The 13,067-nt window shown below is 36.7% G+C and overlaps 1 protein-coding gene across 1 annotated transcript; it reads left to right on the top strand.

Moving 5' to 3' along the window:
* The first annotated feature begins 3,893 nt into the window (after window positions 1-3,893).
* On the top strand, window positions 3,894-12,502 carry LOC134384339 (olfactory receptor 10J3-like). Its single transcript, XM_063105877.1, has 2 exons — window positions 3,894-3,940; window positions 11,551-12,502. The coding sequence occupies exons 1-2, from the start codon at window positions 3,894-3,896 to the stop codon at window positions 12,500-12,502; spliced, it is 999 nt and encodes a 332-aa protein (XP_062961947.1).
* Window positions 12,503-13,067: the final 565 nt, after the last annotated feature.

The raw sequence follows: 13,067 nt of genomic DNA, 5'->3' as shown, positions 1-13,067 counted from the left end.
CAAAGCCATTGTAACCAAAACAGCATGGTACTAGCATGAAAACAGAAACTTGGGTCAATGGAACAGAACAGAAAATCTGGGAATCAACCCACATACTTACAGCCAACTGATCTTTGACAATGGCAACAAGAACATACATTGGAGAAAAGACTGCCTCTTCAATAAATGGTGCTGGGAAAATTGGATATCCATATGCAGAATGAAACTGATCCTGTACCTCTCACCATATACCAAAATCAACTCAAAATGAATTAAAGACTTCAATATATACCCCAACTCATTCAATTACTAAGGGAAAACACTCCTGGAAGTAAGACTGTGCAAAGACTTCATGAATAACATCCCCAAAGCATAAGCAACAAAAGAAAAAGTAAACAAATGGGATTATATCAAACTAATATTCTTCTGCACAGCAAAGGAAACAATCGCCAGAGTGGAAAGACAACCTACAAAATGGGAGAAAATATTTGCAAACTATACACCCAACAAGGTATTAATATCCAGAATACATAAAGAACTCAAACAACTCTACAGTAAAAAAACAAATAATCTACTTAAAAAATGGGCAAAGGAGATGAATAGACATTCTTCAAAGGAAGACATACAAATGGCCAGCAGGTACATGAAAAAATGTTTGGCATCACTAATCATCAGAAAAATGCAAATCAAAACCACATTGAGATATCACCTGACCCCAGTTAGACTGGCCATTATTGAAAATACTGAGAATAACAAATGTGGGTGAGGATGCAGGGAAAGGGGAACTCTTCACTTTTGGTGAGACTATAAATTAGCACAGCCATTATAGAAAACAGTATGGAGGTTCCTCAAACAACTCCAGATAGAACTACCATATGATCCAGCAATCCCACTACTGGGTATATACCCAAAGGAATGGAAATCATCATGTCTAAGGAATACCTGCACTCCCATGTTCATCACAGCTCTATTTACAATAGCCAAAATATGGAACCAACCTAAGTGTCTAACAATGGATGACTGGATAAGGAAAATATGTTATATATACACAGTGAAATATTACTCAGCCAAAAAAAAAAAAAAAAAAAAAAAAGGATGAAATTCTGTCATTTGCCACAAAATGGATGATTCTGGAGAAAATTATGTTAAGTGAAATAAGCCAGGCAATGAAAGAGAAATACCACGTTTTCTCACTCATTACTGGGTGCAAAGAAGGAAGGAAGAAGGAAGGACAGAAGGAAAGAAAGAAAAGACAACAACAGTATGTTGAACTTTCGGAAGGAGAGAACAAACCTAAGGATACTAGAGATGGGGGAGGGAGGGAAGAGGTTTGGGGAGTGATAGGCAGAGTAAAGGGCATAAAGAAAAATCATGATTTTTAATGACTATGCTAATAATGAAGTATAAAAATTTTAAAAAGAAAAAAGAAAAATAATGTCAGATTAAGTTTTAAAAAAGCAAGATCCAGCTATATGCTATTTACAGGAGATACACGTTAGAATCAAACTCATAATACTTTGAAAGTAATGGGTTATAAATAGATATATCACACAAACAGTAAACACGAGAGAATTGAAATAGCTTTATTAATATCAAACAAAAATAGACTTTCAGAAATCGAATAGTGAGACAAAGTAATATATTTTATTATGATAAAACAGTCAATATGTTAGGAAGATATAAAATTGTAAATGTATGTACACCTGACAATAGAGTCCTAATATTCATAAAGAAAAACGAGTAAGGAGAAATAGACAATTAAACAATTATCGTTGGAGCCTGGCCCGTTAGCTAGGTTGAATTGGTTAGAGTGTGGTGCTGATAACACCAAAGTCTAGGGTTCAATCCGTGTACTGGCCACCTACAAAAAAAAAAAAAATTGTAGTTGGAGAATTTGGTGGTTTTTATTTCAGTAATTTACAGGACAACAGAAAATTTGTTAGGAGATAGAATACTTGAATAAACACTATCAACCAACTTGATATGACACTTATGGAACACTCCATACAAAAAGAGATAACACACACTCTTTTCAAATACATATGGAATATTCTTCAGGCAACACCGTATGTCATGCCACAAAATAAACCTCAATAAATACTTAAAACAATGCTTTCTCTTGCTTAGTGTTTGCATAATATATTTATTCTTTTGTATTCAGTCTTTCTATATGCTGATAATTAAGGCGTGTCATGTAAATAAAAGTTTATCTTCTTATCCAGTCTGACAATCTTTGTCTAGTAATTAGACTATTATTTATTTCACATTTAATAAAATTGCTGATATATTTGGGTTTAAATTTACCAGTATTCGTTTCATATTTTTCCATATTTTATATATACATTTGTCTTATTTTTTGCTTATTTTGGATTAAATCATGTTTTTATTATTTCTTTCCCTTTTGTTAATTTGTTACTTACACATCATTTTAGTGGTTACTTTAGAGATTATAATTCAAGCACAATGTAAAGACTATATAAAATCTTCATTTAAATACTGTCCATTTTGATGGTTAAATGTCACGTATTTTAATTCTGTAAATATTTTTAAATCCATAAAACATTACATTACACTTTTTATTGTGTACAATAAATATTAATTTACACTTGATCGTGTATTTATTTACCTTTTCTGTTTTTTAAAAAAATTCACTTTGGTTATTTTTCGTTTCTAAGATGAATTTTCTTTCTACCTGAAAAACTATTTTTTATGTTTCTTTTAATTCAGATCTGCTGCTGATGAATTCTCTCTCTCTTTTTTTTTTTTTTTTTGCATTTCTGAAACTGTTTTTGCTTTGCTTTTATGTTTAAAGGATGTGTTCCCTGAGTATAGAATTCTAGCTTGACAGTTATTTTCCTTCAGCACTTTGAAGATACCATTTCACTGATTTCTGTTTTCCTTTATTGCTAAGGGTCCACCTTATTGTTATTTCTTGAAAATAATATATCTCTTTCTAACTGCTTTTAAAACTTTTTTTTTCAACTTTGTTTTTTAGCTCTTCTATATTGTATGCTTGCATGCATCTTTTGTGTGGCTTATGCATATTTATCCTGCTTGTAACTCAGCTTGATTCTTGAATCTGTATCTTGATGTTTTCCTCAAGTTTGGAAAATTCATGGCTGTAATTTGTTCATATATTGCTTCTGATATATTTTCTCTCTCCTATCAATCTATTACTCTAATTACATATATGCTAGACATTTTCACAGGATTCTCTATGCATCTTATGCTCTTCTATACATATTGCATTACTTTTTTCTCTCTGTGCTTCAGTATGGATAGTTTCTACTGACGTGTCTTGTGATTCATTGATTTTTATATCCAGTTGTTTTTAATGTGCTGTTAAAACATTCTATTAGATTCTTAGTTTCAGTTACTGTATTTTTTACTTCTGGTGTTTTCACTTTGTAATTTGTTTGTTTCATTGGTATATATTTTAATTCTCTATGGTGATTCCAAAATTTGTCATCTATTTTCTTCAGAATAATGATTACATTAGTTTTCTATTACAGCATAACAAGTTATCACAAGTTTAGTAGCTTAAAAAAACACAAATTTATTATGTCAAAATTTCTGTTGGTCAGGTGTTCTGGGCATGATTTAGCTAGGTCCTCTGCTCAGGGGCTTACAAACCTGCAATCAAAGTGTCCGTTGAACTGTATTCCTTCTGGGGTCTTGGCTCTCAAACTCACGTGGTTGTTGCCAGAATTTAGTTTCTTGTGATTATAAGTTTGAGGTTTTGTTTCCTTACTGACTGCCAACTGAAACTGCTCTCAGTTTCTAGAGGGTGTCCACATTTTTTGCCACATGGTTCTCTCCCAAGCCCTCTTAAAACATGGAGGCTTACTTCTTCAAAGCCTACAAGGAAGTATCTCTTGCTCCAGTCCACTAAGATAATATAATGTAATGTAAGCATGGTAGTGGCATCTCATCACCTCTGCTATATTCTGTTGGTTGGAAGGTAGGTCTCAGTTCTTCCCACTCTCAAAGAAAAGGAATTATACATGGGTGTCACTCTTTGTGGGTCACCTTATATTGCCACAATCATGTTTATCTTAAAGTTGTATATTATAACTTTAATATGATTATTTTTATGGGTATGTTTATATTGAGCACTTTTTTTCCTTGATTTTTAGCCCTTTGCTCTTTTCTCTTGGTTTGTCTGGTGCATTTTTTATTGCATCCTGGTCACTCTGCATCAAGAGTCCTCAAAATTTTCCTGAAAAGGGCCACATAATAAATAATTTAGGATTTGTGGGCTTAAGTCTCTGTTGCAACTGTTAAATTCTGCCATAATAACACAGAAACAGCCATAGATAATATGTGAGTGAGTGAGCATGGCTATGGTTCAGAAAAAATCCTCTTTATTTGTGGTTACTGAAATTTGAATTTCATATAATTTTTACATCATAAAATACTATTCATTTTTTAATTTGTTTTTAACCATTTAAAAATATAAAAACTATTATACAGCTTACAGGCTGTACAGAAATAGGTGGTGGGCTCGTGGGTGGGCAGGCTATAGTTTGCCTACCCTTGTTCTATATGAAGACAATTATAAAGACAAACTGAGGCTCTAGATTCTATTATCTGTCTCCAAAGAAGATTTTGTTTTGCTTCCTGGCAGATTGTTAGACTAGCGGCAAGATCATATAAACCGAACTAGGGATTAAGCTAATTTGAAGCTGATTTTAGTCCGGTGAAGGTTAATTCATTTTCACTTCACTCTTTCATATAGGCTATAGCCCTTAAGCATATGGAGAGTGCCAGATGCTATGCTCAGTTTGTTAGTTCTTTGGACCAAAGACCACAAACAAATTTCTGTTCTTCAGGGAAACTGCAATGAAGTGAGTGTCAGGCTAACATTTCTGCATATACTTTCTCTCTGGAATCTTGGTTCCTGAACTATTCATTGACTTAGTAGCTATACCCATATATTATAGTCATTGCAGCATCATTATAGAGATGTAGGAGAAATACAAGTAATTCTACCTTTCTACTTTATATGAATATGAAGAGTAGTAGGGTAGAAAGAACCCTGGTAAGGAGTCACTCATTCCAGTTCTCTCACTTTCCCTCAGTTTCTTCATTTGTACAGTGGGGATAATCATATTTACACATATATCTACTTCATCATGTTGACATAAAACAATGATGGAGAATACAATGTGGAGAATACAAAATTTGATGGATTATCATCATCACTAGCACCACCGTATTGTTATATCATTACTCATAGATGAATAAACAGAGGCCCATGAAAGATAAGTGCCCATCCTAACACTCATCAAGTAAGTGGTATATATGTGACTAAAACTTGGGTAAACCGAATTACTAGTCTAATGCTTTTTTCACTATCACTAAGGTGCCTTCTTAGGTTATTACCACTAGCAGTACCATCATTGAAAACAATTTCAAGTTAAGTTTAACCTAACCAGTAAAGCATAACTTATGAGGCTAGATTTCCTGTGTTCAAGTCCTGTTTTCTCATTTATCAGATCAGTATATTAAAGAAAATTATAAAACATCTCTGTGCCTATTTTCTCTTCTGAAAAAAGAATGTAAGAATGCTAGATTATGGGTTTACTGTTAGGATTAAATGAGTTAATATACATACATTGCTTAGTTTAGTACCTAGCATATAATAAAAACATAGAATAATGTTGGCAATTATTTTTCTAGAAGTAGCAGCTGTAGGTACACTGAGAGAACAAAAGGTGAATGAGACAGAGTCTATCTAAAAGTGCTCACAATCGAGTGAGGAATAGAAGATCAATGCAAAGAAATGATTAGAGTTAAAAATGTGTATAATTGAATGCCAACTTTTACATATTTTTATCGACACTCATTAACATCTATTTGGGATATGGATAAGCATATGGAGGATGACCTAGCAAGGCTAAGGCCTTGTGCCAAACTGAGCTGAGAGCTCCACAATGAATGTGAGGTGTGTAGTGAGCATAGTAGACATGATACAGATCAATTTTAAAGTATACAAGTTCATACAACAGATTTTGGGGACAGGATTGATGAATCCACCCAGAAACTTTAAACTGGTTTCAAGGGTCAGAGTTTCTGAAGGTCTGCTCTCTGTGTGCTGGAAGCAGGGACCCACGTTAAACCCTACTTGGTAAAGATTGCTTTCATTCTCTCAAGTGTGCAGAGTCATTCCCTAAGGCCTTAACTCCCCTCTCTTGTCACCGGAGAAATGGACAGAAAATGTGACATGGATCTCAGCAGGACCACCCTAACAAGGGAATTCAGCCTTTGTATCCCAGAGATTGTCCCTAATAGCCAAGCCAGCTCTGTTCTCCAAAGTGTTATTCTCAGTGTTGTTAGAAAATGAGCTGCCTCAGTAATGAGGTCTCCAGGCACTCTGCTGTTTGCGTTGTGTATTTTGCCATTGATCATTTGGGAGTAGTAAGGGCTGTTTTGAGGAGAGAGATCCAGCATTTGGGAAAAACAGTTTATTATTAAGAACCTCAAACTAGAGTTACTTCTTTGTTACCCAAAGATGAGCTTCTTCCAGTGGGTGGGGCTATGGGAATCTAAAGAAAGTCAGCGTGACTATTTCTGTCCTTCACTCCTCGTCTTCAACACTAGAAGACTAAGATAGGCATTATTTCCTTCCTTTCTAAGTCATTTCTTTTAGGTATCACATTCTGGGCAGTGTCTAAATTTGCCAGCAAAGAGGGAATTTCTATTAAACCATAGCTCTGCTCAATACAAAATTAGCAACCGTCTGATAAGGAAATTCATAGATGATTTGGTAAAATAGCATAGTTCTACAAAGTGATCTACAACTAAAAAACTGATAGGTTTTAAATAATTTTAAGAAAAGTATTGGCAAAAATTGGGAAAACATTTTATAACCAGTAGTAAAAGTTCATAATCTTTTATTGCAGGCAGTCAATTTTCCAGGGTGATGGATGTGACTCAGGCATAAGCACAACTCTTTAGAAAACCCAAGAAACAGGCTGCTTGGTGAGTTTTATTTTCTTATGTGTTAGGATGAAAACTGATTATTATAGCATATACCTATTTAACACATAACCAGTGATAGTCTATAGAAGAAGGGGTAACATAGTCTCTCATAGGAAATAGTGTGATTTCTAAGATTTTGAGAAGGTAGACGAATAGACTAATGTAGAGAAGAGGGACATAGAACACTTGAAGGGCTTTTAACTGGGTCATATACTGAAGGCTGTTCAAGAATCTATGCTCCATGAGAGCAAAGACCATCTTGATCATTGTTGTTTTCCTAACACTAGACGGTACTTAACACTTTGTGACTACCTAACACACTGAACTACCAAAGAAATGGTTTTATTTGGTAAAACCAAGCAAAATTCTGGTTTGAGAAACCCAAAATGCACAGGACATTAAAACAAATTTCAGGAAACAACAGGATAAGTACATTCCCTTCTTTAGAGAAAACTGTAAACAGTACACTCGTCTAGGATTGGGTAGAACAGGACTTGTTTCACTTTTTTTTTGTAATCTATTTGAAAGAAAGGAAAGGCAGTGAAAATTCCAATGTCAAAGATATCCAAATTTTGAGGTTTCTTTCCATCCATACCCTCTCTACTTTTTTATCTTTTATATTTCCTTCCTCATTTCCTAGACCCTAGATGAGTCATCCTATTCTTGCCAACATTTTAAATTTCTGCTACTCACTCTGCACCCTTTACTCATTATTCTTTCTGTTAGACTTTCTCATATAATGGTGCTAGGAAAGAATCTTTTAGGGCATTAGCAATTTGGAGCTGACTAATGGTCTGGAGGAGGAAGAAAACAGAAATACTCTAGGCTACAGGCATGCATAAGATCTTTGCAACAATAGAATTGAATTAAGTTATAAGAATAATGTGGATAAATTTCAATGTGTGAAAGTGTAATGGAAACCGTGATTTCACAGTGATAGACTCCAAACTATCAATTATAATGCAGGCAAGGGATCTAGCTGTCACTGCAGATTGTTTCCGGATATATTAGTTAGATGGGCTACTATAACCCAAGGGAGAAGTAAAATGTTGGACATCTTCAGGAAGGGGATTAGAGGCAAAATCAAAAATTGTAGTCTACCTAATCCATACCTGTATTAGGATAGTACATGAGGCAGTGCATGGATGTGGTAAACACACCTCAAGAAAAAAATTAAGACTAAAAAGGTTCACATGAGCAATTGGAAGGGAAGTGATAAAACTTATAAAGTCAAGGCTGGAGTAATCCAAGGCTTATCTACAAATCTAGGAATCTTAGACTGAAGCCCTCCCTTGTTGCTTTGTGTTGCTTTGCCCCCCCCCCCGGATTTGTCACCCATCTTCCCCTGGGTGATGGAGATGCAAAGGATTACTCAAAGCCCATCTCTTCTGAGCAGTGAGAAGCCCTAAAGTGGTTAACTTCCCTGGGGCCCTCCAGCAAGAGGCAACCCTTCCTTGAGAAATCAATGCCAAATTGGGGTTCTCTTCCTGCATTTATTTTCCAGACCAGGAAGTTACAGGAAGAGAACAAAGGTGGGGTTATAGTTTAACAATATAGGCTGGTAACTTTCAGTGAAACAAGCCAGATGACATTCCAGTAGACAATTAAGTGATCTTACAGCAATTTCTCAGTATCTTTACACAACAATCAGTAACTAGTCTGTCCTTGAGCCAGCAACCTAACTGTGCCACAAATTTTTATCTTATACCAGAGACTTATAGCCTGAGGATAATTTCCAGTCCTCTGCAAGGTCAATATTTGAAACTGCAAGACTTTGGAAAACCAGGCCCTGTGAAGTACATATGCTTTATAGTATATTCCACACTTCAAGCCCCACTCCTATCCTGCTCCTCTTAGAAATTTAAACTGGCTTATTTGTGGAAAATTAAAAGGAATAATTATTAATAAAACTACTATTTATTAAGGCCATCATATGTGTTAAGTGCTAGGTAAAATTCTTCACATATATTACCCATTTAATTCTCATTGCAACTCTATGGAGTATCACCATGCACAATTTACAAATGAGTTTGAATGTTATGCTTAAAATTTTGAGGAGCTATTAGAGTAATTTATGCAGGAGAGCACTGTGAGAAGATTTTTTTTAAAGCATAGTGACAACTTCAGGGGAAAGACTTAGTCAACTGAGGAAGAATAGTTAGGGGACCATTGCAGTAACCATAGAGAATGATGATGACAGTCAGAAGCTGGGCATTAGTAGTAAGCATGAAGAGGAGGGAACAGAGAGGTGCGAATTTTAGGAGTTACTGTCTTTGTCTTCGGGGTGAAAAAAAGAAGGGAGGTAATTAGTATGGTTCTTAGCCTTCTGAATGGAGGTAATGTTTAAACATGATGGGCTTTATCAGTAGTAGATATGGCTTTCAGGGGCAACATTAAATCTGCCCCATTGCAATCTTCCCATGCTGGGTTCACTTGGAGTAAGACAAAGAGAAGGTGGGCTAGCTCATTTCTATCCCCAACACAGCCTGAAATTTGTATAATTAAAGGGAAGAGGAGGACACCTGGTCCTTCCCTGATTAAGTAAAATTTATCTTTGCTCTCACACTAGGAAAACCCATTCCTGTTTTGAAGGGTCATCCTCAGATTCATTTCATCCTCTTCCCTGCCCGTGGCTAGAATTCAAGGAGATAAGCTAAATACCTGCAGTACTTTATCAAATAATTTTTCATGATCTTAGAGGATATTTGTTGCACAGTCTCCAGAAAGAAGAGCAGTATAAGTGCTCCCTTTTCTAGCTTTTTATGATCACAGGGGATTTTCAGTGCAAGGCTTAGCGTAGTAAAGACTAGGACCTAGGATTCTGCAGAGGAGAAGTCATTCTAGGGACTCTCACAGGGCATTTGGTTTTGAATGCTGCTGACAGTGTTGAAAGGATATTAGTCTCAAGTATCTTTTGTCTTTCACTAGGTCACTGTTCCTCAATGGATCTTTGGAAGACTAATTTAAAAGTGCGTTGAGAAGGATCTATGGAACTGGGGACATTTGATGTATCACTTACTTCTTTCTTGACCTAGACCCACCTCTTCAATGGCCAGGTAATAATCGATATGCAATAAACTGCATGTAATTAATCTATACAGTTTAATAAGTTTAGACAAAGGTATGTACCTATGAAATGATGACCACAATCAAGATAATACACATATCTATCACCTTCAAAAGTTTCTTTGAGTCCCTTCATTTTTTGTTTTGTTTTGTGGTAAGATACTTAAGATAAAATCTACCCTCTTAACAATTATTGACTATATGCATTGTACTGTACAGCAGGTCTCTAGAGCTAATTCATCTTGTATAACTAAAACTTTATACCAATTGTCCAACAGTGCCCCATTCCCCTTCCCTGGCCTTACTAACCACGATTCTTCTTTTTTTCTTTTTTCATTTATTTTAACTTCTCAATACACATTGTAGTTGATTTTCATGACCCCTTACCTGTTCTTCTTCCCCCCTCCCTCACTCTTCTTCCCCCTACGTCATATCTGTTTACTTGTCTTAAAAAGATCAAGGAATTGTTGTGTCTTCTCCTCCCCCCCTTTGTTTGTGCGTTTATTTATTTATTTATTTATTTATTTTTAGCTCCCACAAATAAGTGAGAACATGTGGTATTTCTCTTTCTGTGCCTGGCTTGTTTCACCTAGTAACTGCTATTCTATTCTCTGCTTTTATGAGTTTAACTATTTTAGGTAACTCATATAATTGGAAGCATGCAGTATTTGTCCTCCTGTGACTGGTTCATTTCACTTAGCATAATGCCCTCCAGGTTCATCCATACTGTTGCAAATGACAGAATCTTTTTTTCTTTTTTAAGGCTAAGTAATGTTTCATTTTCTATATACATACACCACATTTTCTTTATTCATTCATCTGTCAATGGACATCCGAGTTGTTTTTATAACTTTGCTATTGTGAATAATGTACAATGAACATGGGAGTGCAAATATCTCTTTGCGATCCTGATTTCAATTTAGGAGTGTGAAGTTGCTCAACATCACTAATCATCAGGGAGATGCAGGTCAAAACCTCAATGAGATATCACTTCACAACAGTTAGAATGGTTACTACTGAAATAATTATCATTAAAACATAACAAGTGTTGACAAGGATGTGTAGAAATTGGAACCCTTGCACACTATTGGTGGGAATGTAAACTGGAACAGGCACTGTGGAAATCAGTATGAATGCTACTCAAAAAAATTAAAAATAGAACTATCAAATGATCCAGCAATCTCACTTCTGGGTACATAATCAAAAATAAAATAAAATAAAATAAAATCAGGTAGTTGTTTTTACAAATCTCTTTTAATTTGTTTCTACTTTGTCTCTCATCTCTATCTCTGCCCTCAGTCCCAGAGTCCTAGGGTAACAGTTTTCTAGTACCAAAGAAGAGGGTGGGCAAAGGGGATAATTCTGAGCAATTGGGCAGCAGCTGAACACTGATGTCCCTAGGTCCAGGGCATTGCTCAGAGAACAAATAAAGTCTTTACTGAGGCCTGGATCCAGCCTATTCTACTTCTCAGTGAACTCATCACACCTTTCTTTTCTTCACTTCGCTCTTTAAAAACCTAGATCTACCTTACTGCCAAACCCAAACTCTACTTTTGTGACTGAGTTCCTCTTTGAAGGCTTCTCCAGCTTTGGATGGCAGCACAGGCTTGTCTTCTTTGTTGTCTTTCTAACTTTATACCTGCTGACTCTCTCTGGAAACATGATTATTGTGACAATTATTCACCTGGACCGTCACCTCCATACTCCCATGTACTTCTTCCTGAGCATGCTGTCCCTCTCTGAAACCTGCTACACTGTGGCCATCATTCCTCGCATGCTCGCTGGCCTCCTGGATCCTCACCAGCCCATTGCCATCCAAGGCTGTGCCACCCAGCTCTTCTTCTATCTCACCTTTGGCATCAACAACTGCTTCTTGCTTATGACCATGGGGTATGACCGCTATGTGGCCATCTGCAACCCCCTACGATATTCAGTCATCATGGGTAAGACAGCCTGTGTCCAGTTGGCATCTGGGTCACTGGGAATTAGCCTGGTCATGGCCATTGTCCAGGTGACATCTGTGTTTGGCCTGCCCTTTTGTGATGTCTTTGTCATCTCCCACTTCTTCTGTGACGTGAGGCCCCTGCTGAAGCTGGCCTGCACAGACACCACTGTTAATGAGATCATCAACTTTGTAGTCAGTGTCTGTGTCCTTGTCCTACCCATGGGCTTGGTCTTCATCTCCTATGTCCTCATCATCTCCACCATCCTCAAGATTGCCTCTGCTGAAGGTAGGAAGAAGGCCTTTGCCACCTGTGCCTCCCACCTCACAGTGGTCATTATCCACTATGGCTGCGCCTCCATCATCTACCTCAAGCCTAAGTCTCAGAGTTCCCTGGGGCAGGACAGACTCATCTCAGTGACCTACACTGTCATCACTCCCCTGCTGAACCCTGTCGTGTACAGCCTAAGGAACAAGGAGGTCAGAGATGCTCTGTGCAGAGCCATAGGGCAAAAGCCCCTCTCTCCTTAATGAGGAGAGGTTGTAAAGTTCTTTTCATTGAGTTTATAAGTATGCATTAATTTTTAATGCTATTTCAATAATGCTTTTAAGTTTGGGATCAAGAAGACTAGACTAAATTGAATTGGTTGCTAAAACTGGAAATTTCCTTTTAAGATAGTTGTGGTTCTCTGTGCTCTGCTCCAGAGCAGTTAGAAAATGACTTGGCATGCACTTAAGAATGTAGGGGAAATATTTACATGCCTGGGTCATTCATACCCAGGTGCCCTCATACATACATGCACAAAGCTACACACACCCTGGGCAGTTACACAACCCTAAAAGGACACAAAGTCCAGCAGGGTTCTAAAAAGCTAACAAGCAGACAGTTCGGAAACCACTTCAGAAATACATTTTTGTTGTTGTTAACAGTGTCACAAAATAATTTATGCAACCTTTTAAACAGGTAAGTGAAGAGACAAAGCTACATTTCTGTAAATATTGATGGCTTTCAGTCTGAGGAAGCTTCAAAAGGCTGGAGGCACAACTTCCATGTAGATGGAACTGCTCTAACTGACCTGGGAATAAGTGGTGCCAA

Source organism: Cynocephalus volans, chromosome 8 (genome assembly GCF_027409185.1).
Source record: "Cynocephalus volans isolate mCynVol1 chromosome 8, mCynVol1.pri, whole genome shotgun sequence".
In the NCBI taxonomy this organism is placed as follows: domain Eukaryota; kingdom Metazoa; phylum Chordata; class Mammalia; order Dermoptera; family Cynocephalidae; genus Cynocephalus; species Cynocephalus volans.
The sequence above is the reverse complement of the archived record's forward strand: the minus strand, read 5'-3'. Positions and strand labels throughout refer to the sequence as shown.